This window comes from Pecten maximus, chromosome 9, assembly GCF_902652985.1.
Source record: "Pecten maximus chromosome 9, xPecMax1.1, whole genome shotgun sequence".
Taxonomy (NCBI): domain Eukaryota; kingdom Metazoa; phylum Mollusca; class Bivalvia; order Pectinida; family Pectinidae; genus Pecten; species Pecten maximus.
Window position 1 is genome coordinate 21,487,406 of NC_047023.1, and position 27,953 is coordinate 21,515,358.

The 27,953-nt window shown below is 40.9% G+C and overlaps 1 protein-coding gene across 3 annotated transcripts in view; it reads left to right on the forward strand.

Moving 5' to 3' along the window:
• Nucleotides 1-27,953, forward strand: part of LOC117333834 (myocyte-specific enhancer factor 2C-like) — a 121,143-nt gene that overhangs the window by 78,340 nt on the left and 14,850 nt on the right. For all 3 annotated transcript variants that reach the window (XM_033893251.1, XM_033893250.1, XM_033893249.1), the window contains 2 exons: nt 5,461-5,593; nt 18,797-19,000. In XM_033893251.1, coding sequence (XP_033749142.1) covers nt 5,540-5,593; nt 18,797-19,000 — 258 coding nt within the window. In that variant the 5' untranslated portion in view covers nt 5,461-5,539. The remainder of the gene's footprint in view (nt 1-5,460; nt 5,594-18,796; nt 19,001-27,953) is intronic.

Consider the following 27,953-nt stretch of genomic DNA (forward strand, 5'->3'; position numbering starts at 1 on the left):
CAGTCCTCATAGAGAGAGCCACCAGCCCTCCACACATCAACACTAATTTATCAGTGGCCCATAGCCACTGAATATTCATGAGGTTTTTTGATGTGAGGTATAGTGAAGAGGGGAATGATTGAGGGTTTTATTACTGTGTGGGGAGGTGTCACCTCTTGCCAGCCACCGTGACAAAGGTCAATGGAGGTCGACACGGAAACTCACACGGTAAATCTATTGAGATGCAGATCACTTGCGTATGTTGACAGTTTCTGTTGTCATTGTTTTGAGGTCAAATGTCATGTCATCACCCCAATGGAATGGGAAGTTGAAGGTTAACTGGTTTGTCCATGAGAAAATTTCTGTTTGTATTTAAAAGATTTATTGGTAAAATCGCTTCGATGTTGTTATGATATGAGGAATTTTTCTTGTTCACTCAAAGATATTTCAATTTGAACAGTTCTCTTCAAATACAACCAAAAGATGACAGATTTATCCCTGAATAAATCTATTGGGAGATACACTATCCGATATTCAGAGCAGACATAATGGAACAAAAAAATGCAATGACATACATGTTGATTTTATAATTGAAAAATACATGCAGACATGAATTTTATGTCCGCAATAAAAGATATCAAATTTAAAATGTAACCTTCTCATCGACTGGCCCAGCATGGCTTCTAACACTTTAGCTAATGACTAAGGATAACATATCCTGTCAAACTCATTTTAAACAAAACTGAGAGTTGTTGGAACAAAAGTCGATGATAAATCATGTGGTTGGTGGTAATGGAACACGACTTGTGCAAGGATACTGAGGTATGTTTTTGATGGTATCACTGTGTCCTGTAATCGGTGGTTTTATGCTGCACGTTTTGTTGATTAATCCTCGGTTTTGTGCTGCACACTTTGCCTGTACAGGACTAACATCTTTCTGGTTTATGGTGGTCAACATTTCCACACTCTACTAAAATAGGTATAGAAATTGTTAATGCTTGGAGTGTTTTACAAAAACAACTCTTTGCAACAGCAGTACCATTAAAAAGGGATACTTTTAACTTATGACAAATAATGGTACTTAGTTGGGGCTTGGGAAAGGTGTGCAGGGGTTCTAGCAAGTTTAACTCTCAAGGTGCTGTTGAATCGTTAAATGATATGCATGCCCAGTACTCTGTACAGCTCACCTGTCCAACAGAAAAGCCAGTGGGTGTGTATCTGCTGGGCTATGTTTCAATCTATATTGGAGTTATCTCCCTTCTTCACAATTATTTGTCAGATGTTGTCTGTACAACTCCTCCTATATTTTCTGTTGGAATTTTGTGATACTTCACAGATATAATCATCAGACTGTGAAGTTTTGCACCTGCAACTATTTAATTTCATCGAGTAATTTTTAAGGGAGCTTTGCCAATCTTCTTCAACCTAACATTCATTCATTATGATCAGAAAGAATCATGTAAAAGCATTGAAAAAAAAAAATTTGCTGAAACCTTGCTACATAATGTTATCACTTGCTGTACATTTCAATTTTCTTTAATGTGGCTATTTTTTAACAAAAGTTTGGGAAGGGAACCATTTATTAACTAGTTTGTGTCTTACAATTCTGTTTCTGTATAGTGACGAGATACCGAGAATGTGATACCTTTACTTCTGCAGGAGTTTTCGTAAGCATTTACCTCCATGGCTGATTTTGGTAATTGAGATTGTTTCAGTATGCAGTTATTGGATGTCATCTTGCAATAGTGCAGGTATTAGGAGAGTGTTACATTGAAGATCTCGTTAGCTGTTATCTTGTATTTCTGCAACTCTTTTTGTCAGGTGTACAAAGCCAGTCTTTATGGACTTTAGTTTATTACCTGTGATATCTATGGACTTATTACCTGTGATATCTATAGACTTATTACCTGTGATATCTATAGACTTTTACCTGTGATATCTATAGACTTTTACCTGTGATATCTATAGACTTTTACCTGTGATATTTAGACTTATTACCTGTGCTATTTACAGACTTATTACCTGTGATATCTAAAGACTTTTTTATATGTGATATTTATAGACTTATTACCTGTGATATTTAAAAATATATCTCCTGTGATTTTCAGTGATATCTAGACTTATAACCTGTATATGGACTTAATACCTGTGATATTTATAGGCTTATTACCTGTGATATCTATGAACTTATTACCTGAGATTTTTATAGACTATATTAACTGTAATATTTATAGACTCATTACCTGTAATATTTATAGACTCATTACCTGTAATATTTATAGACTATATTACCTGTAATATTTATAGACTCATTACCTGTGATATTTATAGACTTATTACATATGATGTCCAACTGGATAAAAACAGCCTCCTCATGGTATCACAGCTTGAACCATTTGAGTTAACGTCAAATGAGGACTTAATCCTGCTGTAGGTATGTGTGAAAACTAAGCATAAACAGGATCTGTGCTCCAGCATTAGTATCTAGATCAACATGGAATTGTAGTGGAGGATTTTCGCAGTATATATAGAACGAGCCATTATTATACATTTGTGGTAAAAAGTGATAAGAATTGGGGTCTTGGAATGTTCAGCTTGCCTTCAGTGTTGAAAAGGGAAAACAGTTATGGTAGCCTCTGTTAAATTGGTCAAAATCTTCAGGTTAATTGAAGGTCATGACCTAGAACCAGCAGACAAGATGTTCATACCAAGGATATTTGTGTGGCTTGATCCCTGTAAACCAGTGGGTTTTTATAGAGGATTTATAGGAGCTAATCTGTACTTTTATACTGTAATGGCTACTGTGCCATATTGTTTGGCAATACAGTAGATCACAGTACTATAAGGTCACACCAAATGAACCAGTTGTTGGACAATTTGTACTGTTAGGTGGATGTAAAATGCTGTGTGGTGTGACTAACCCCAATTATACTGGGGTTGACCCCTCATGGCCTCCATTATGTCATCCCGTGAACTGAGATATGTGTAATGTTATAATGAGTACAATCTATCAGAGCATCACAATGAATATATTCCTCCTAGTCAATTATATAAGCCCTAATAGAGGTGGTGGTCACTGGTGTACATGATGTCCAGACGTAAACTTAATGTAGGTATAGAGCCCTTTCTTTAGTGAAACCCTGGAGCAGAGGGATCGAGGACAACAGGATTACGTGTATTGACAGAGTGGGAGGTTCCATTTCCACTCCCTGTTTGTTCTGATACAGCAGAAATCAGACTTACTAGACACAAGAGTCAATAAGGAATTTAATCCAATTTAAAGGTTAATAAAGAATTTAATTAAATCTATAGCCATTTTGTAAAACTAATAAACTCTGTAGAGATGAACCTGTGGTTAGTTTACGTCAGTGGAGACTGTCTCTATTGGAAACTATCTCTGTGACAAACCCTCCGGCCACTGTATCACCCGGGCGACAAGTCTGTCACAATGTCTGTTTAGATGTCAGCTTCCTTTGCGATAAAAGCTTGATAATCCATTGCATTTTGACTGATAAAATCATGGACAGAATCTCGGTGTCTATGTGCGTGTGTCACAACAAGCCTAATGTTGATATCTCTGATACTGGACCCTGACACTAGATGTTATATAAGAACATCTATAACACCACACTTAAAATACTAGTCTCAAAATTCCATTATTTCTTACTTCATCGTTAAAATTTGTCTTGAACATTATTGACTGGTGTGTTCGGTGGACAGATAGATGATGGGTTTTGGACACGTCGATGTCCTGGTTACTATAGAAATATAAATGATGTTTGTCTTCAACCTAGATAGTCATTATTACATGTGTAGGTATACCAGACCAATAGTGTAGGATGGTCGGCTGGAACAATGGTCGTCACAGTTAGATAACCTTCCTATTACCAATCTAACCTTACAATAACATTCAACAGTTTTTCATATCACGGTTTGATGAGGTTGAAAAGGTGATCCATATATCTTTCATCCCAGACATCTGAAGAAATCTGTATTCTTATAAGTGCATTCTATTTGTGATCGTAACAGAATTCTGTATCAGTAATGGTACATATGGTGTGTAATGTCTGTATCAGTAATGGTACATATGGTGTGTAATATGTCTGTATCAGTAATGGTACATATGGTGTGTAATGTCTGTATCAGGAATTGTACATATGGTGTGTAACGTCTGTATCAGTAATGGTACATATGGTGTGTAATGTCTGTATCAGTAATGGTACATATGGTGTGTAACATCTGTATCAGTAATGGTACATATGGTGTGTAATGTCTGTATCAGTAATGGTATATATGGTGTGTAATGTCTGTATCAGGAATGGTACATATGGTGTGTTATGTCTGTATCAGTAATGGTACATATGGTGTGTAATGTGTCTGTATCAGTAATGGTACATATGGTGTGTAATATGTCTGTATCAGTAATGGTACATATGGTGTGTAATGTCTGTATCAGTAATGGTACATATGGTGTGTAATGTGTCTGTATCAGTAATGGTACATATGGTGTGTAATATGTCTGTATCAGTAATGGTACATATGGTGTGTAATGTCTGTATCAGTAATGGTACCTATGGTGTGTAACGTCTGTATCAGTAATGGTACATATGGTGTGTAATGTCTGTATCAGGAATGGTACATATGGTGTGTAATGTCTGTATCAGTAATGGTACATATGGTGTGTAATGTCTGTATCAGTAATGGTACATATGGTGTGTAATGTGTCTGTATCAGTAATGGTACATATTGTGTGTAATATGTCTGTATCAGTAATGGTACATATGGTGTGTAATGTCTGTATCAGTAATGGTACATATGGTGTGTAACGTCTGTATAAGTAATGGTACATATGGTGTGTAATGTCTGTATCAGGAATGGTACATATGGTGTGTAATGTCTGTATCAGGAATGGTACATATGGTGTGTAATGTCTGTATCAGGAATGGTACATATGGTGTGTGACGTCTGTATCAGTAATATGGTACATATGGTGTGTAACGTCTGTATCAGTAATGGTACATATGGTGTGTGACGTCTGTATCAGTAATGGTACATATGGTGTGTAATGTCTGTATCAGGAATGGTACCTATGGTGTGTAACGTCTGTATCAGTAATGGTACATATGGTGTGTAATGTCTGTATCAGGAATGGTACATATGGTGTGTAACATCTGTATCAGTAATGGTACATATGGTGTGTAATGTCTGTATCAGTAATGGTACATATGGTGTGTAATGTCTGTATCAGGAATGGTACATATGGTGTGTAATGTCTGTATCAGGAATGGTACATATGGTGTGTAATGTCTGTATCAGGAATGGTACATATGGTGTGTAATGTCTGTATCAGTAATGGTACATATGGTGTGTAATGTCTGTATCAGTAATGGTACATATGGTGTGTAATATGTCTGTATCAGTAATGGTACATATGGTGTGTAATGCCTATTTTGTTTAACAATATCCCATTGTTTTTTTCAGGATTGTAAGTTCTGTAGGAGAAACGTCAATAGTGGCTCAAGAACGCAGTAACAGTGGGAGTGGGGTGGACAAGGTGAGGATGGGACGTAAAAAAATACAGATATCCCGCATTGGCGATGAACGCAACCGGCAGGTAAGAATTTCTTCCAATTGTTTACTTTGGTTCAATTACTTAACCTGTCACCAGAACTGGGACAGTTTCTTGTAAAATGTTTTTAAGATTTTGAACGAAGCTGACTGATGTAATATGTTTTAGGTTTGAACATCAAATATATGCATAATGAATATCCCTCTCTCGACCATGGCTATAGGTTACACTATTCTAACCTAGAGTAAGCTCCCTTGGTCATGCGAAGGTGTTTTTAAGCTAGAATTAGTTAGAATTTGGTTATCTCCCTTGACCATGACGATGTTCGAATTATTCAACCTAATTTTGTTAACCCCCCTGACTATTGTTAGGCTTCATCAACCGAACTTGGAACTAACTAACTTGATTATGGTTAGGTTTCTTAAATTGACCTGGAGTTAATCCCCTTTAAAAGGCTTCATCAGCTGAACTTTGAGTTAATCCCTTCGCTATGAATAATTTTCATCCACCAAACCTAGAGTTAAATTCCTTGACCATATCTGACTTTGACTTATATCAGTTTGCGGTAAACCCCCTTTTCCATTATCACAGGTTTAAAATTTGACTTATTTTGTTGAGAAGGTCAACAGTGACATTTACTATCAGTTTATGATAATTTCATACATGAAGCACTTGCTCAACTTTGAATTGAGTATATGTATTCTCTGTGAGTTTCACATACTGCTATCTCTATTGCCTGATAAGATTTTAGTATCATGGGAATGATTTTTGCACACAAGGTCATATGAGGACAAACCTGGTATAGAGAATCTTACAGGTTAGAAAACACTGTTTTGACACTTCTCTACCAAAGGCAAAATGAGTCCGTCTGCTTCAGGCTTCAGGGAATGGCTCATAACCTATAATATTGCGGTATCAACATTTCATTGCAACATATTGATTAAAGATATTGAATAGTATCATATAGCATAGAACAGGAAGTTCAATCCAGGTCTTTACAAACCTGCGTCTTATAAACCTGTGCCTGACAAATGTCACTGTGCGACAAACCCTTACCACAGACTTGATGCATCACAAACACCTGAAGCAAAACATGGCATTCTGCAGTAAAATATGTTATCTTAATTCACGAATTCTGATGTTTGTGATTACTTAAAGAATAATCAGCAGAAATAGCATGGCTTCTCTGCTCCATTTGATATTGGACTAAACCGTCGCCCGGTGTGATGATGCAAGATGTATGGACGGTTGTGTGGCAGAAAACAATCCAGTATCCCCGGTCTGCAGTATCCCTGGTCTGGTTAACCTAGACCTGTTTTGAAACGGAACTGGATCTCTGCACTGTCAAATCAATGTAGCTCCATCATACTGTTATATCTTCCTGGTCAATTAGGTGTCTGTCATTTCAAACTATCTTTCAAATAAGTCACCATATCAAACTACTCTCCAACCAACCACCAAATCAAGCTTCTCTCCAACCAACCACTGCATCAAAATGTCCAACCATCCTATCAAACTACTGTCCAACCAACCACAATATCCAACTTCTGTCCGACCAACCAACATATCAAACTACTGTCCAACCAACCGCAATATCAAACTACTGTCCAACCAACCACCATATCAAACTACTCTCGAACCAACCACCATATCAAACTACTGTCCAACCAACCATCCTATCAAACTACTGTCCAACCAACCACAATATCCAACTTCTGTCCGACCAACCAACATATCAAACTACTGTCCAACCAACCACCATATCAAACTACTCTCCAACCAACCACCATATCAAACTACTGTCCGACTAACCACCATATCAGACTACTGTCCAACCAAACATCATATCAAACTAGTGTTGTGTAAATAGATTAATCTAGTACATTTATAATGAGCGATATTCTGTTAGAACGAGCCGGAACAATGCCACTTGCGCAACTATCACTGCTGGGAAGTTAGCACTGAGATGTATGAGTGATCAGCTGATTAACCACCATATCAAACTACTGTCCAACCAACCACCATATCAAACTACTGTCCAACCAACCACCATATCAAACTACTGTCCAACCAACCACCTTATCAAACTACTGTCCAACCAACCACCATATCAAACTACTGTCCAACCAACCACCATATCAAACTACTGTCCAACCAACCACCATATCAAACTACTGTCCAACCAACCACCATAGCAAACTACTGTCCGTCCAACCACAATAGCAAACTACTGTCCAACCAACCACCATATCAAACTACTGTCCAACCAACCAACCACCATATCAAACTACTCTCCAACCAACCAACCACCATAGCAAACTACTGTCCAACCAACCACCATATCAAACTACTCTCCAACCAACCACCATATCAAACTACTGTCCGACCAACCACCATATCAAACTACTCTCCAACCAACCACTATATCAAACTACTCTCCAACCAACCACCATATCAAACTACTGTCCAACCAACCACCATATCAAATTACAGATGTCTAAAATTGATGAATATCATGTTAATAATTAATTACAAAAGAACCTATTTTGGACATGATGATATTTTTTCATTCTGATATTTTATACATCTTATACATAACATGTAAAAAAAACAAAAAAAACGCTAATGCATTTCCACTGAGTACTTGAACCACCACCACCAAGCACCAGTTGACAACTTATACTGACGCCCCACTTAACCGACACTAGTGTTACAACACCAAATAACCTGTGTCAGTCTGCTCAAAGTTCCTATATCTTACTTGAGCCGAGCATAATATACCTGATATGCGAGTGTTCATCTCGTTAGGGTTTGGAATATAACACCCTGACATGGAGTCCAGACTTGTTGTTAAGACCCGTGATTTGATATCAGGGTGGCACCCAGTACACGGCTTTATCCCGTCACAAATTCTAATTGTTTGATACAATTTAATTAGGCACCCCTGCTTTACTTATGTACCTCCAACAGGTTACGTTATCTGAAGAGTTCCGCTTCACCAAGTTGAATAATTAATTAGGTATTTTATCACCAGGACATAGTTTATTCAGTACATTTTCAAAGATTTGATTATATCCTGTATGGTCAAAGTCCCAGATGGCCTTAGGTCAGACATTACCATGTAAACTAAGTTAGAAAACAATTTTCTTTACTGCATATTAAGCAGAACAAAATTTCTTTATCAAAATGCAAAATTTGAACGAACACATCATGGATTTTAATAAGTTTACATAGATATGACTATGATACTGTAAGAATGCATAAAATAGAATAATGGTAATATCGATAACAATAATAGGCATCTTCCATATGGTTGAAATAAAACGCATAACGTGTACAATATTTACAAATAAAAACACAACAGTGCGCATACAATGTACAGTACATATATATTTGTAGCAGGACTGGACTGGGCTGAGCACCATTTGCAAGTTAGCTCAAATGGTTAAAGCGTCCGTCTAGAGTTTGGTGGTTCTGGGTGCAAGTCCCGGTCTGGTCATTACACATTTCCTCTCTAGTGTTACATATAAAATATTCCCCTGCTGATTTCTTGATAGATAAAACTGAACTACTGTTTCTCATATGATTTGGTAAAAGATTCCATGTAAATTCTTCCTGATATTTAAATGATTTTCAAGAAATGTTTGTCTTGTGAGATGGCAAATAAAATACAGTCTTGGATGAAGATCTTGTAGAAGTTTAACTTTTGCCAGTTTTACAATCTGAACTTGAAGTATTGAGAATGGGAGCACTTTGTCAGACAAAGCTGAGGCCACTATTGTGAAATTCAGCATCATATTAACAAATTCGTGTTAATGCGTTGTATGTCAACATCAATAAGCTTAAACTGAAAATGGTGGAGATCTGGCAGACAAGCAGTGCCATGTATGAGGGTAGTTACTGGTGTATACTGGTCCCGCATGCAAGGATGCCGTGATTTCTGTCACTCGACATTCATTGTAGAAATTATGTCACAGTATTGTTGAATAAATGCGGAAGTCACCTGTGTGAGTAAAGGAGTCTATTTACCTAATAAACGTTAGTTCTCTTTCATTCTTTCTTTTTTAATTTCATTAAAATACCAAGTTGAAGAATGTGATATTGTTGTGGCAGTGTTGGAAATGTACTGCTGCTGCTGCTGATGCTGGAAGGCCTAGTCTATTGATCGGGCAGACGTTTCCGTCACCTCCGAACTCCTTATCATTACATACAGTATATGCAGGCATCAAGCTAATCTGTCTGGAGATTAAAATGTAATAGACTAGACTGAGATTTGAACCAAGGTCCCTGTAACTGAAGATGATGGGTGTTCTGACATTTGGACTGCAGTGCTATTCATTTTCAGTGATTTAATGGATAGATAGAGAAATTGTAAAACATTGGCTCAAGATTGGGAGTTATCCAGTAATGTTGTATTATAATACTTCTCTATTACACACCAAAGGCAAGTGAAGCAGTTGTTTGATGTGTCCAATTAGAATGTTGTTCTATGTCTTTAATGAAACACAGTTGTTATTTAGAGTACCTAGCAGGGATATATACACTGGAATCGGTTTATCTCAGACATCAGGGTAAGGTTCTTAAGCTGCCAAACTTTCGTTTGTCAACTTAAGAATTTTTCTCCTCAAGTTGAGATCCCCATGTCTCACCCCTAAGGGTCTGAATCTATATGTCCATATGTGTATCACCCTGTCTATCACTTTGTTTGTCCCCATGTCCATTCATCTGACTAACCCTCTGGCCATCTTCATGTAACTATCCATCTCTTTGTTCACCCCTCTGTCAATTCATCTGTTCATCCCTTAGTCTATCCCTGTCAATTCATCTGTCCATCCATTGTCAATTCATCTGTCCATCCATTGTCAATTCATCTGTCCATCCATTGTCAATTCATCTGTCCATCCCTTAGTCCACCCCTTTGTCAATTCATCTGTCCATCTCTGTCCATCCAACTCTTACCATCCTTGTCAATTCATCTGTCCATCCCTCTGTCCATCCAACTATCACCATCCTTGTCATTTCATCTGTCCATCCCTCTGTCCATGTAACTGTTCATCTCTCGACAGACCACCCCTCAATTTTTCCATCAGTCAATTCATTTGTCATTCCATTAGTCCATCCATCAGTCCTTCCCTTTATCCATCCCTATGTCTGTCTCTCTGTCCATCCCTATGTCCGTCTCTCTGTCCATCCCTATTCTCTGTCCATCCCTCTGTCCAATACATACTTTTTTCCCCCGCATGTAGCATTTTACACATGGTCAGTACTGTGCTATAATAGTTACAGCAGGATTTAAAATGAGACGGTGTCCTGAGTCAGCATTTAATTTATTTGAAGCTGCAGTTAAGAATTGAATATAGAAGGTGTCCTGAGTCAGTATTTGATGTATTTGAAGTTGTAGTAGGGTTTCATGTGGAAGGTATCCTGAGTCAGTATTTGATGTGTGGAAGGTGTCCTGAGTCAGTATTTGATGTGTGGAAGGTGTCCTGAGTCAGTATTTGATGTGTGGAAGGTGTCCTGAGTCAGTATTTGATGTGTGGAAGGTGTCCTGAGTCAGTATTTGATGTGTGGAAGGTGTCTTGAGTCAGTATTTGATGTGTGGAAGGTGTCCTGAGTCAGTATTTGATGTGTGGAAGGTGTCCTGAGTCAGTATTTGATGTATTTGATGGTGTCACAGATTAACATTTCAGGTATTTGAAGCTGTTTGTTGTGGATTGTACCAGGCACATGTCTGTTTTCTCTGTGTAGTCACTGTAATCCAGCTTCATCATTTTGAGTAAAAAAAATAGGAATCAGTAATTTATTTAAATGTTGCAGCATATTCTCTGTTTTACTGGTCCTAATAAATGATGGTTGTAATTGGCTGATCGTGTTTCTTTGTGGACCTACACAGTAATGCATGACATTCATGTCAATAGCAGCCTGGAAGGTTGACAAGTTCTGGAATAGAATCCATAAAATCATACAATATTGACCCTCGGACTGCGTGAGGACATGTGTTTAGCTGCTGCTACACGTGTAATATTGGTTAGCCGATAATCTCCAGCTTCACCGATAATGCTTCATTTATGTAATGATTGATTTACTTTTGAAAAGGCATTGTATTTGAATTTGCATAAGGTCAAAATCAGTATGTGAATACAACTACCGTGAACAAAAGTACAGTAGAGTTAAGGACACGCTCCTGTAGAGGTGTATCAGATATATCCATTCATACACTTCATTAGACATATGAATAGGCCGATATCACTCCTACAAATAGAAGTTATTATAGGAATAAATCTATTTTGATATACATGTGCTAAGTATATATGAGTAGCTGTCTAAAAGCATCCTACTGGGGGACTTATATATATATAGTAGATTATAAGCTATTGTGTATACTGTGTAACCAGTCACTGTGTACATCAACAAAGGCTGTGGGGACATCAGATGTAGGTGTGGTGGGGAGGAGACACCAGCTGTAGGTGGGGTGGGGAGAAACACCAGATGTAGGTGTGGTGGGGAGGAGACACCAGCTGTAGGTGGGGTGGGGAGGAGACACCAGCTGTAGGTGTGGTGGGGAGAAACACCAGATGTAGGTGTGGTGGGGAGGAGACACCAGCTGTAGGTTAGTGGGGAGGAGACACCAGATGTAGGTGTGGTGGGGAGGAGACACCAGTTGTAGGTGTGGTGGGGAGGAGACACCAATGTAGGTGTGGGTGGGAGGAGACACAGTTGTAGGTGTGGTGGGGAGGAGACACCAGTTGTAGGTGTGGTTGGGAGGAGACACCAGTTTGTAGGTGTGGTGGGGAGGAGACACCAGTTGTAGGTGTGGGTGGGGAGGAGACACCAGCTGTAGGTGTGGTGGTGGGAGAGACACCAGTGTAGGTGGTGGTGGGGAGGAGACACCATCTGTAGGTGTGGGTGGGGAGGAGACCACCAGCTGTAGGTGTGGTGGGGGAGGAGACACCAGCTTGTAGGTGTGTGGGGAGGAGACACACAGTTGTAGGTGTGGTGGGGAGGAGACACCACTGTAGGTGTGGTGGGGAGGAGACACCAGTTGTAGGTGTGGTGGGGAGGAGGACACCAGTTGTAGGTGTGGTGGGGAGGAGACAACCAGCTGTAGGTGTGGTGGGGAGGAGACACCAGCTGTATGTGTAGTGGGGGAGGAGACACCAGTTGTAGGGTGTGGTGGGGAGGAGACATCAGCTGTATGTGTATGGGGAGGAGGACACCAGCTGTCGGTGTGGTGGGGGAGGAGACATCAGCTGTAGGTGGAGGTGGGGAGGAGACACCAGATGTAAGGTGTGGTGGGGAGGAGACAACCAGATGTAGGTGGGAGTGGGGAAGGAGACACCAGTTAGTAGGTGGGGGTGGGGAAGGAGACACCAGCTGAGGTGGTGGTGGGGAGGAGACATCGGAGCTGTAGGTGTGGTGGGGAGGGACGACCAAGTGTAGGTGCGGTGGTGGTAGGAGACACAGATGTAGGTGTAGGTGGGGAGGAGACACCAGCTTGTAAGGTGTGGTGGGGAGGAGACACCAGCTGTATGTGTAGTGGGGAGTAGACACCAGATGTAGGTGGGATGGAGAGGAGACACCAGCTGTTTGTGGGGTAGGGAGGAGACACCAGTTGTAGGTGTGGTGGGGAGGAGACACCAGCTGTAGGTTAGTGGGGAGGAGACACCAGCTGTAGGTGTGGTGGGGAGGAGACACCAGCTGTAGGTGTGGTGGGGAGGAGACACCAGCTGTAGGTGTGGTGGGGAGGAGACACCAGCTGTAGGTGTAGTGGGGAGGAGACACCAGCTGTAGGTTAGTGGGGAGGAGACACCAGCTGTAGGTGTGGTGGGGAGGAGACACCAGCTGTAGGTGTAGTGGGGAGGAGACACCAGATGTAGGTGTGGTGGGGAGGAGACACCAGCTGTAGGTGTAGTGGGGAGGAGACACCAGCTGTAGGTGTGGTGGGGAGGAGACACCAGCTGTATGTGTAGTGGGGAGTAGACACCAGATGTAGGTGTGGTGGGGAGTAGACACCAGTTGTAGGTGTGGTGGGGAGGAGACACCAGCTGTAGGTGGGGTGGGGAGGAGACACCAGCTGTAGGTGGGGTGGGGAGGAGACACCAGCTGTAGGTGTGGTGGGGAGGAGACACCAGCTGTAGGTGTGGTGGGGAGGAGACACCAGATGTAGGTGTGGTGGGGAGGAGACACCAGATGTAGGTGTGGTGGGGAGGAGACACCAGTTGTAGGTGTGGTGGGGAGGAGACACCAGCTGTAGGTGGGGTGGGGAGGAGACACCAGCTGTAGGTGGGGTAGGGAGGAGACACCAGTTGTAGGTGTGGTGGGGAGGAGACACCAGCTGTAGGTGTGGTGGGGAGGAGACACCAGCTTGTAGGTGTGGTGGGGAGGAGACACCAGCTGTAGGTGTGGTGGGGAGGAGACACCAGCTGTAGGTGTGGGTGGGGAGGAGACACCAGCTGTAGGTGGGGGGGGGGAGGAGACACCAGCTGTAGGTGTGGTGGGGAGGAGACACCAGTTGTAGGTGTGGTGGGGAGGAGACACCAGCTGTAGGTGGGGTGGGGAGGAGACACCAGCTTGTAGGTGTGGTGGGGAGGAGACACCAGCTGTAGGTGTGGTGGGGAGGAGACACCAGCTGTAGGTGGGGTGGGGAGGAGACACCAGTTGTAGGTGTGGTGGGGAGGAGACACCAGCTGTAGGTGTGGTGGGGAGGAGACACCAGCTGTAGGTGGGGTGGGGAGGAGACACCAGCTGTAGGTGTGGTGGGGAGGAGACACCAGCTGTAGGTGTGGTGGGGAGGAGACACCAGATGTAGGTGTGGTGGGGAGGAGACACCAGCTGTAGGTGTGGTGGGGAGGAGACACCAGTTGTAGGTGTGGTGGGGAGGAGACACCAGCTGTAGGTGGGGTGGGGAGGAGACACCAGTTGTAGGTGTATTGGGGAGGAGACACCAGCTGTAGGTGTGGTGGGGAGGAGACACCAGCTGTAGGTGTAGTGGGGAGGAGAAACCAGCTTTAGGTGGGGTGGGGAGGAGACACCAGCTGTTTGTGTGGTGGGGAGGAGACACCAGTTGTAGGTGTGGTGGGGAGGAGACACCAGTTGTAGGTGTGGTGGGGAGGAGACACCAGCTTGTAGGTGTGGTGGGGAGTAGACACCAGTTGTAGGTGTGGTGGGGAGGAGACACCAGTCTGTAGGTGTGGTGGGGAGGAGACACCAGATGTAGGTGTGGGTGGGGAGGAGACACCAGCTTGTAGGTTGTGGTGGGGAGGAGACACCAGTTGTAGGTGTGGTGGGGAGGAGACACCAGCTGTAGGTGTGGTGGGGAGGAGACACCAGTTGTAGGTGTGGGGTGGGGAGGAGACACCAGCTGTAGGTGTGGTGGGGAGGAGACACCAGTTGTAGGTGTGGTGGGGAGGAGACACCAGTGTAGGTGGGGTGGGGAGGAGACACCAGCTGTAGGTGTGGTGGGGAGGAGACACCAGCTGTAGGTGTGGTGGGGAGGAGACACCAGTTGTAGGTGTGGTGGGGAGGAGACACCAGCTGTAGGTGTGGTGGGGAGGAGACACCAGTTGTAGGTGTGGTGGGGAGGAGACACCAGTTGTAGGTGTGGTGGGGAGGAGACACCAGCTGTAGGTGTGGTGGGGAGTAGACACCAGTTGTAGGTGTGGTGGGGAGGAGACACCAGATGTAGGTGGGGTGGGGAGGAGACACCAGCTGTAGGTGTGGTGGGGAGTAGACACCAGCTGTAGGTGGGGTGGGGAGTAGACACCAGCTGTAGGTGTGGTGGGGAGGAGACACCAGCTGTAGGTGTGGTGGGGAGGAGACACCAGTTGTAGGTGTGGTGGGGAGTAGACACCAGCTGTAGGTGTGGTGGGGAGTAGACACCAGCTGTAGGTGGGGTGGGGAGGAGACACCAGATGTAGGTGTGGTGGGGAGTAGACACCAGTTGTAGGTGTGGTGGGGAGGAGACACCAGATGTAGGTGGGGTGGGGAGGAGACACCAGTTGTAGGTGTGGTGGGGAGTAGACACCAGCTGTAGGTGTGGTGGGGAGGAGACACCAGCTTTAGGTGGGGTAGGGAGGAGACACCAGTTGTAGGTGTAGTGGGGAGTAGACACCAGCTGTAGGTGTGGTGGGGAGGAGACACCAGCTGTAGGTGTAGTGGGGAGGAGACACCAGTTGTAGGTGTGGTGGGGAGGAGACACCAGCTGTAGGTGTGGTGGGGAGGACTGACATCAGCTGTAGGTGTGGTGGGGAAGAGACACCAGCTGTAGGTGTAGTGGGGAGGAAACATCAGCTGTAGGTGTGGTGGGGAAGAGACACCAGCTGTAGGTGTGGTGGGGAGGAGACACCAGATGTAGGTGTAGTGGGGAGGAGACACCAGCTGTAGGTGTGGTGGGGAGGAAACACCAGATGTAGGTGTGTCGGGGAGGAGACACCAGCTGTAGGTGTGGTGGGGAGGAGACACCAGTTGTAGGTGTAGTGGGGAGGAGACACCAGCTGTAGGTGGGGTGGGGAGGAGCAGACACCAGCTGTAGGTGTGGTGGGGAGGAGACACCAGTGTGGTGGGGAGGAGACACCAGATGTAGGTGTGGTGGGGAGGAGACACCAGTGTGGTGGGGAGGAGACACCAGCTGTAGGTGTAGTGGGGAGGAGACACCAGCTGTATGTGTAGTGGGGAGGAGACACCAGCTTTAGGTGGGGTGGGGAGGACTGACATCAGCTGTAGGTGTGGTGGGGAGGAGACACCAGCTGTAGGTGGGGTGGGGAGGAGACACCAGATATAGGTGTGGTGGGGAGTAGACACCAGATGTAGGTGTGGTGGGGAGGAGACACCAGTTGTAGGTGTGGTGGGGAGGAGACACCAGATGTAGGTGTGGGTGGGGAGGAGACACCAGTTGTAGGTGTGGTGGGGAGGAGACACCAGTTGTAGGTGTGGTGGGGAGGAGACACCAGTTGTAGGTGTGGTGGGGAGGAGACACCAGTTGTAGGTGTGGTGGGGAGGAGACACCAGCTGTAGGTGTGGTGGGGAGGAGACACCAGATGTAGGTGTGGTGGGGAGGAGACACCAGTTGTAGGTGTGGTGGGGAGGAGACACCAGCTGTAGGTGGGGTGGGGAGGAGACAATGACAAATACAATGGTTGGTTGTTTATTAAGCCAAATATTTCCCACTTTATAGTTAGATTTTGTTTTCGGAAAAAAAACCACTTTACAAGTGAAGTAAATATGCTGCAATATCTATTTTTTTAAATCTAAGTTTAAAGTCGTCAGATATGACTTCTCAGATATCTGTTTGGCCTTGGGAATTACAGAGATGGACAACTCCCTGTTTATAACTTAATGGGAATGCCTGTGTACTCTAGATAGAAGAGTTTCTTTCTGAATTTTTCAGATCTTGTGCACATTTTTTAATAAGAAAAGCTCTGCACTTACTCTTTTGAACTAGATATGCACAGTCACATCGATAAAATCTTAAAACCTACTCAAAACCTGTAATTGTATCCTTATGTACATGTCCTTCCGTTTAACGTACTCTATAGCTGAGCTGGAAATTCAAAAAGATAAATGAAAGGCAGAAACACAAATGCCATCAAATTATTTTTCGTTTTGAGGAAAATGGTTTTAAGGCTTTTCAAAAGAGCCTTTTCGTTCAATTTTGTTTATCCTTTAAGAAGAAATTAATTTGCTGATAACTTTAAACTAAATCCTTAGTTATTTCACAAAAAAAATTGGAAAAGATTACGTTAAAGTTGATTTATTGGAAAATATTGATTAACCTTGATACCTAAGACGTGATGAATTGTGGAGGCCAAGGTCGTACACACATGATCCGATGGGTATTACATTCCCGCAAATCCGGTGTTTAACTCCGTGATTAACTCACCATGTTTTACCAGGTGCGGATATATAAGGTATATGTACCTGTGGCAGGAAATCTCATTATATAGGATAACTTTTTGACTGGTTGACTTGGCAGTCAGTGCCATATAAATATATAGAGTTTTCTGTTTTATTTATGAAAAGCATGCGGCCTGGTGTCACGACACTACAAAACTACAGCCTTACATCACTAAACAAATAATACACGGCCTTGTAAATCATGTTTGTGTAAAATTTAATTTATTTGAAAGCTGGACTTATTTCTACTTGATTAAGCATGAAGATTGCATGTATTAAATTGATTCGAATTGAAATCGAAAATTAAAGTCTTAACATTATAATCCGGTAGTGTGTGCCGTGTGTAGATATTAATGTTTGTTTATTACACAATAAAAGGTAGGTTTCTTATCAGAGATATTAGTAGGGCTCTTTGCCAGACCTGCCTCGAGCTGTTTTTAGATTTGAGGAGTTTGTAGTTCTGAAATCAAACTACAGTATGATACTGTTGTGATGTGGCTTACAGGAAAATGTTTGACCGTTATTTGATCAATAATATAAATAACTCTGTAATTGTTGTCCAAGATGTTAAAATTATCAATTAATGCTAAGCAATGATTTGACTTCACCTACTGACAATATACTGGTATGAGCTGTTTTAGTTTCAGATTCAAATTCAATGCAAATGTTTATTGCACTATTCTAATTATGTAGGTAATTTGATGACAATACATATACAAATACACATAATGGCTCAACAATATCAGTAGAGTATTATACTGGATGTAAGCCCATTCTCCTCGGTTCTAATGAGTTTTATCAATAGACTAGTTCTTCATATAACCTCGGAGTTATTAGCTAATAAAATGGTAATAAGATCGTCATCTTCTGACATATTTAATATCATTTCATCAAGACACATGTATGTGTGGTATAAAGGGCCGCCATGACATACCACAGTCAGAAGTCGTCAGAAGTCAGCGTCTTTAACCGCTGTCTGAATCTGAATACTCCGATACTGATCACTCCCTCTGACTTCCCTGTACTAAACTCTGGTAAATTGGATCAAATACATTGTTTTATGTGTATTACTGTCATTTAACACAGAAACTCCCCAATTAAGACTACAATACATAATTTTTAATGAAACTTTCTCGTCTAATTGAGATTAATGAGGGATCTAATTTATTGTGTACGCAACCGAATCATGCACTATCATACACTTTGTGAATGTCTAAACTAATCGAAGGAAACCATCACAAGGGGAATTTGTGACATTGCATTTTCCTGGTAATGTTATAAAGGATAATATATTTTGAAAATTAATGCAAAGTTTATTACATGCATTGTACAAATTGTGAATTTTATGTGTTGTAGGTGACATTTACAAAGCGCAAGTTCGGCCTGATGAAGAAAGCCTATGAGTTGAGTGTTTTGTGTGACTGTGAAATTGCTCTCATCATATTCAACAGTGCCAACAAGTTGTTTCAGTATGCCAGTACTGATATGGACAAAGTCCTCCTTAAGTACACGGAGTACAACGAACCACACGAAAGTCGCACAAACAAAGACATCATCGAGGTAAGCTTTCTACTGAGTGTAGTCATGTATTTGTTATATTTCTTTTGCAGAATCCATCAAATACCTTTTTTCTCTCGAAATCATGACTGCAGTCGGGGCACCTACTTCAAAACACAGAGAACTGAGGGAATCAGTACATCCCTCAAATTCTGGAAGACTGAGGGAATCAGCATCTCTGCAAACAGTGGAAGGCTGAAGTAATCGGCATTTCCTTCCAATCATGGAGGGATGAGGGAATCAGAATCTCCTTCAAAGCATTGAGGGATGAGGGAATCAGCATCTCCTTCAAAACATGGAGGGATGAGGGAATCGGCATGTCCTTCATACCATTGATGGCTGAGGGATTTGGCATTTCCTTCAAATCATAGATGGCTGAGGGAATCCGCATATCCCTCAAACAGTGAATGGCTGAGGGAATCAGCATATCCCTCAAACAGTGAATGTCTGTGAGGGAATTGCTATATCCCTCAAACAGTGAATGGCTGAGGGAATGGCTATATCCCTCAAACAGTGAATGGCTGAGGGAATCGCTATATCCCTCAAACAGTGAATGGCTGAGGGAATCGCCATATCCTTCGAACCGTAGAGGGCTGAGGCATTCATAACATCCCTCAAACATTGGAGGGCTAGGAGGAATCAGCATTTCCCTCAAACTATGATGGAGGGCTGCGGCAAATTGGCACCTTCTCAAACTATTGATGGCTAGGGGAATCACGATATCCCTCAAATATAGTGAAGGGCTGAGGGAAATTTGCATCTCCTTCCATGGAGGGCCAATGGGAATTAGTACCTTTTGAAACTGTGGAAGGCTGATGGAATCTGCACCTTCCTACAATATAGATGTGGAGAGCTGCATGATGTCAGCAACAAAATTCAAGGTTTATGTATATACATATCAAGTAAATGTCATTGCTATTTAGTCTGGTTTTGAAAGCATGGGATAAATTATTCCTAAATAAACAGTTTTTCTCCAGATCTGTCACAGGTTTGAGGTCCCCTTCTGACAGCCTGTCTGTCACCAACTGAGAGAGATCTCCCTCGGGGGCTAGTCTTCCATGTACATTATTACAAACAGGAAGGACCTCCCTTCCGGGAGACTTTAGTTACACTGTGTCATTCTGATTGTGAGTACAATGTTTGGCTAATTGGGAAAGAAACACCTGTGACAGTCACATGTACATATTTATTAAGCATATCCATGATCAGGGCTTACTGTTGTGATTGATTAATACATTACCATGGCTGTAATAGGACTTGACTGTTGTGGCTGTGGTATTCAAGGCTTTTTGTATTTGTATTAATGATTATTAACAGTTTATTGTTGTGATTGACATTAAAATCAGCTATTTCCTCACATGACTGCAGCTGCACATTTGAATTCCTGCATATAGCTTATTACAAGGATCATTGAAACTCTGCTGTTGGTGTTTTGTCTATCCATTTCCACTGTTACCTAAAGTGGTACTTCAGCAAAGTCAAAAAGTCCACAGCAGTCACATATGAATTAAAATTTGCAGATTCTGCATTCTTCCCAAGGTTATTTCATAAACATCTCAGTGAGAACAGAAGTCTGTGTGTTGATGATGTATTATCTGGGAGTGCCAGACTAGGTTTTCATGCAAAAAAGTATTGCATTAGAAAGCCATGAGATGATGTGTTCGGAAATGCCATCTATACTCATTAAGGTGTCCTGATTGACACACGGGGCTATCTGACAAATCAATTTTGGAAGGTACAGACCTGGCTGTAATACTGAGCACACATGTAGCCGGTAATTATCCAATGTTCTGTGCCTATCTCCTTACTACTTGGTACCCACTGATCCTCCTAGTTCTGACCCTCAGTTCCTATCAAGGCTTATCTTCTGGCTCACTAAACTCATTTAGGTAATTCAAATCTAGTTTTCCACTGTTTGTGGTATGTTCAGATTCCGACATATCTAAGTAGGCTCCATAATTTTGAAGGGAACCTGTTTGGTGCCAGAAGATGTGGAGATAGGCATGAAATGATAATATGTCTGTCTATATATCCTTGGAAGGTGGAGAAATAAAATGAAGATCCTTAGAGGGTATATAAACAAAATGAAGATATGGGAGGTGTGAGGACACTGGAGATATATCTCAAACTCACCAATTTAGTGAGCTGTGAGGACACTGGAGATATATCTCAAACTCACCAATTTAGTGAGCTGTGAGGACAATAGAGATGTGTTAAGCTCACCAATTTAGTGAGCTGTGAGGACACTAGAGATTTATCTCAAACTCACCAATTTAGTGAGCTGTGAGGACACTGGAGATTTATCTCAAACTCACCAATTTAGTGAGCTGTGAGGACACTGGAGGTGTGTTAACCTTGCCATTTAGTGAGCTGTGAGGACACTGGAGGTGTGTTAAGCTTGCCATTTAGTTAGTGAGCTGTGAGAACACTGGAGATATGTAAAGCTCACCATTTAGTGAGCTAGCTGTGAGGACACTGGAGATATGTAAAGCTCACCATTTAGTGAGCTAGCTGTGAGGACACTGGAGATATGTAAAGCTCACCATTTAGTGAGCTAGCTGTGAGGACAACGGAGATATGTCATGAATTTGCTCATCTGTCAGTAGAAACTTTTGATGTACTATATCTTAATGTTGCCAATTAATTCACATGGTTATGTAGTGTGGAGTTAATTGGAACAGGAAATGGAAAGGAGTGTATCATTCCAGTACATGTTGTAGGCAGTGTCATCAATTTTCATTGGAGTTTTATGAAACATAGTCTATTGGAAATTGCATAATTGATAGAGCCAACATCTCAGGGTTCTAGTGTGGAGGGGGAGGGGGAGGGAGGTGGGAAGGGAGGGGAAGGGGGAGACAAGGCAGGTTGAATGTAAACATTACATAAATGCAAACTTTTGTGAACAATGATGATATCTCAAGTGTAGGATTAATTGAAGGCACACATTTAACTTGGGAACTGTGGAGAAAACAGAAGGTATCTTGTTGTTTTATAGACAGGGGAACATAATCCACCACAAATCAGAAAGGCATGTAAACTAGGCGAGCTGCCAGCTAGCCACCTAAAGCTACCAGCTGTATAGAACTACCATAATGTATCCAAAATCATCAATCTAAAGGTGCTACCATAATACTCCAAAACTTCACCTCAATTTGGAAATATTTCCCTTAAGGTCATCAGCCTCTGTAACTATAACTCAAATATACACCCTGGTACATATATACCCTAACTATAACCCAAACATACACCCTGGTATATATACCCTAACTATAACCCAAACATACACCCTGGTATATATACCCTAACTATAACCAAAACATACAACCTGGTATATATACCCTAACTATAACCCAAACATACACCCTGGTATATATATACCCTAACTATAACCATAACATACACCCTGGTATATATATATACCCTAACTATAACCCAAACATACACCCTGGTATATATATACCCTAACTATAACCCAAACATACACCCTGGTATATATATATACCCTAACTATAACCCAAACATACACCCTGGTATATATATACCCTAACTATAACCCAAACATACACCCTGGTATATATACCCTAACTATAACCCAAACATACACCCTGGTATATATATACCCTAACTATAACCCAAACATACCCCCTGGTATATATATACCCTAACTATAACCCAAACATACACCCTGGTATATAGACCCTAACTATAACCCAAACATACACCCTGGTATATATATACCCTAACTATAACCCAAACATACACCCTGGTATATATATACCCTAACTATAACCCAAACATACACCCTGGTATATAGACCCTAACTATAACCCAAACATACACCCTGGTATATATATACCCTAACTATAACCCAAACATACACCCAGGTATATATATACCCTAACTATAACCCAAACATACACCCCGGTATATATATACCCTAACTATAACCCAAACATACACCCTGGTATATATACCCTAACTATAACCAAAACATACAACCTGGTATATATATACCTTAACTATAACCCAAACATACCCCCTGGTATATATATACCTTAACTATAACCCAAATATACACCCTGGTATATATATATACCCTAACTATAACCCAAACATACACCCTGGTATATATACCCTAACTATAATCCAAACATACACCCTATTCTCTATCAATAACCCAAAGCACACCCTGGTATCAATGTAACCCTACTGTAACCCAGTCTATAGCCCTGTAGACGTGCCCTCCATGGTCCTGTAAAACAGGATGTTGCCGTAGTTCTCCCAAACATCAACCCTTTTATTCATCACACTCTTTAACACTGGTTATTTCTCCTAGATAACAGCTCTGTTTATTTAAAGTCTGTGCCTTAAAATTCCAAATCAAGCAGTGCCTTCCAGTCCTGATAACCTTGCCACAATCCTTCCACAATCCTTTTCCAGATTTGAAAGCAAAGCCATGATATATTACTCTTAATAAATGTAGCCAGAAAACTGCTAAAAAGCTTGGGTTTCCAATATGCAATTCAAAATTAGATAAAAGCTGTTCATGTAGAACGTAAATACATGTTGTGTTTATATACAGGTTCGTATCAGAGCATTGAGTTGGATGAAGTCTGAATTGAGAACACCATTGCTGTTTTTGATTAAAGAATACATACATCATTTGAAAACGAAAATGTTTACGCACTTTGTAAAATCTTACCAAAAGTGTCAATTTAACATGTAAAATTAAATGTGTATATTTGATCTCTGTCAATATTAAAAAGTGGAAAAAAATTGTTAAAACAGAGATTCAGAAGATTCAGAGCCTGAGAGGAAGAAACAGGCGTAGAAGTGTATGACTCACAAGTTACATATCTACCAGGTGAGAGCTGATCCCAGCCTGGTGGGAACTGGAGTAGAGTAACCCTGTAAATCACGACTCTCCCTCACCTGAAGTGGCTATGGCTAGAGTTAGGTGGTATTTAAGTGGCCAGTGTACACTGTGTATCCCCACCCAAGTCATGCATCCCTCCAAATACACAACTGATGAGGTCAGAGGCAATCTACCCCACGTTTTGCAATTTTAAGCTTCAAACAGGTTTTGTCAATATTTTGAACAACTCTAATACAAATACCACGTTTCAAATCACAAGAAATGATAACATATTTGAAATCTCATTTTTAAGTTATTAACAGAAATTCTTCACAAAATATATATGTTGACTGTTAATAATTTTAAAAGTATTTAGTATATTAGATCTGCTCGTTAATAAACCAATTTCGAACATATAGACTCGACGCTGTAGGGAGTGGAATATATGTATATGATAATGTTAAGATTTATGTTGTCAAAACAGTCCTCATTAATTTTCTCCTCCAAGATTTACAGTCACAATGAATATAATTACTTGCAAATGATTTATTCAATATCCTTAAACAAAATTGTCTTCTGTGAAATATGATTTTCAAAGAACAACCAGTCTTATGTTGACTATTTTGTAATGTATTCAAGACTTGGACAATTAAGGTAACAAAAATGTAAATTGGATAAATGTTGTTGATTGATGTTGTTTATTGAAACAGTTTTTAAACACTCCATATTCACCATAGTGTAATCATTGTTTGTGTTGACAGAGATTTGTGTGATGTGTTTGTTAAACGCCACTGGAACATTATATACAAGGTATTCAACTCACCTGGTTAAAACAGTTGTTTTATGACAAGGCAGTTCGGTACAAACAGCCCTGTGTTTGTATACAGTCTTACCCATTATGACAGAATGATTTACTCGATATGCAATAAAGAAAATTTGGAAACTGGGGCGACAGAAATAACTAGCACCTTAATATAGCTTGTAGGAGTAACTATATATAAGTTTGCTTTAACATTACCAGTAACCAACAGATCCCTTGTACACAGATAGCTGCCAAGATAGTGCAAGCTCTGAGACCTAAAACAGGCACTGCAGTTCTTAGCTCCATCTATTTATACACCCAAGAGTTTCGGATGTCTAAAATAGCTTCCCTGTGACTCAAACATTTGTGGGAGGCGGACTATCTGGTGCATGTGTTTGTTTTTGCTGCACCGTTACGTGCATGTTTTGCTGCAGTTTTGTGCGAAATAGCCATCGGTCCAGGTACCTTCTCATTAACACCTGTCACGTGTCTCCCTACCGTAGCAGGTGTGCTCCTGATGAGGTGCTGATCGTCAGTAATTTGACAATATGTAATGAATCAATTAGCTGTCATTACATTATCTGTGTGGAGGATTCTTCTGGATGGTGTCAAACTATACCTATATATAAATGTTCGTTATTACACTGATAAAATTAAATGTTTTCTTTTTTCCTCGAGTATTACGTATTTTATATATGGCCTTCATATAGAGGTATTATCATGTAGAGGTAATATATCATATAGAGGTAATATGTCATATAGGGGTAATATCATATAGAGGTAATATATCATATAGAGGTAATATCATATAGAGGTAATATATCATATAGAGGTAATGTATCATATAGAGGTAATATATCATATAGAGGTAATATCATATAGAGGTAATATATCATATAGAGGTAATATATCATATAGAGGTAATATATCATATAGAGGTAATATATCATATAAAGGTAATATCATATAGAGGTAATATCATATAGAGGTAATATATCATATAGAGGTAATATCATATAGAGGTAATATATCATATAGAGGTAATATATCATATAGAGGTAATATATCATATAGAGGTAATATATCATATAAAGGTAATATCATATAGAGGTAATATCATATAGGGGTAATATCATATAGGGGTAATATCATATAGGGGTCCTTTATTTATTGCTTGATTCATTCTAAAACCATGTTTGTTTATAAAGATCGCGAGGTTTATTCGATTGTAAGAACATGTATTATATACCGGTAGATATTCTGTTACAGAGATATACAGTCAAACCTGCCTTAAGTGCCCACCCGACTTAAGTGACTCACTCTTATATCTGACCATATTTCACCCTCACAATGTTATTTTCTGTTCTAGTTACCTGAGCCTGGATTAAAATATATGTATATATTGCCTCCCTTGGAAGTGGTTCATTTTAATGAACTTCAAGGTTTAATTATCATGTTACAAATAAAAAAATTACCACGGTCATAAATATTTAGTTGTCAATGAAGAACATACAAATAATTTGATGTCCTCTCTGTCTGTGTATGCTTGTGGTTTCCATAGGTAACGTCGAAATTTATTGTCGGATTTCCTTCATACTTTTCCGTTCTGTGCGTTATATTATTAAACTTCATTGTCCCTGAAAATTTTCGACAGATTCATTTCTGATTTCAAGAGTTGTACCCCTTCACTCCATCCAAGTTTTTTTATTTTGTTTCCAGAGATTATCAGAGAATTTAGTCGGCCACTCAATAGGATGTTGTTCTGAAAGTTCGGTATCTTATCATCTAACCTAGTTCTGACAGACGTACAGTACATGTTTAAGACGGGCACATGGCGGCACCCTAGATTTACCCTAGATTTATTACATAGAATACTCTTTCATATTGATGTACATCATGTCCGAGGCCTTTATACACAGGGAAAATTATACTGATATGCATGGCAGTAAAGCAAACTATATGATGGCAATCCAGGTGCAGACGAGGGTTCTGTGGTACATTGTTAAGAGACCAAATAAACTACAAGCTGTAATATGGCATTAATATCATATTCATATGTTTTTAGCGTGCTGTTATTTCATCCCAAACTTCATATTTTGAATCCCCAGTTGACAATTCATGACTGAGTGATTGATTTTCTGCCATGATTTTGAAAGACTTTGACATTCTTTCTGAGGTGTTACATGATATAGAGTGTAAAGCAGCCAGGTTACAACAATTTTATCGTTTGTTTGTATGTTTGTTTGCTGGGTTTTTTGCCTCATGAACTGCCAGGGTCATTTTGAGGCGGGGAATCCTTGTAGTAGTTAGTAACCTCCTGACTGAACAACATACAGGAGGCCTGTCGCATGCCATCCAGAGGAATTAGAGTAAAGCATCTTGCCCATTGACACAACCATGACATCACAGACCAACCTGTTTCTAGCTTCCTGGGAAATACAAACTGACATGGGCTAGGGAGCATCGGACTACCCACCTCAGAATTTCACCTTAGGTAACGTGACTGGCACTCTAATCATTTCTGGTCTATCGTTGCCTTCGAGGGTCAACCTGAATAGGCCATCAGTCTTATGGTGTCACTCTGTACGAATAATTTTACAGAAGCTATCTTATAGCCATCTCAGTTAAGATATGACCTTTCTAGATGTAACAAAATCTTAAAAGAATTAGCAAAAATTAACAAAATTTTCAACTATTTAGCTCTTGCTGCTTGTTGTCAGATAAAAAACAATGAAATACTGGTTTGCTTTTATCCTCAAGGACACTTATCGTTATGTCCTAGGCTATGATTGGATTGACCCAGGCCTTCAAACTTCCTGTCAGTAAGTGTTAATTACCAGCACGAAATCTTTGTCGTAGGAATTGCTGGTCTAGTGTGGTAAAACATCTTTTGTAACCAATCAAGGCACTTTGGCAAGGACAATCTAAAGGAGAAATTTCTTTTGTTGTTTAGAAAATGTAAAATTCGTAGATAAAAGCCTGCTTAATTACAAGTGATAGATATCCTATCTGAAATGTAAACTATTCCACCATCAAGGTATCTTTCCTTGTGTGTTACATTAGTCTTAATGCAGTTTCCATTGTTTTTACCAGAAAGCAGACACGTGTACTTGGGCAGCAACACTGGTAGAAATTACAATGCTTAATTCCTTCATCACCGCAACAATTAAGTTTGTAGCTTTAACTCACAAAAACATTATCTTCACACCAGCCAGGAATTATCCCTCCCCAGGAAGGCGTTCTGACGAATAACATATTGCCACGCACAAGTCCAATCCTAAAGACTTGTCAATGTGAGT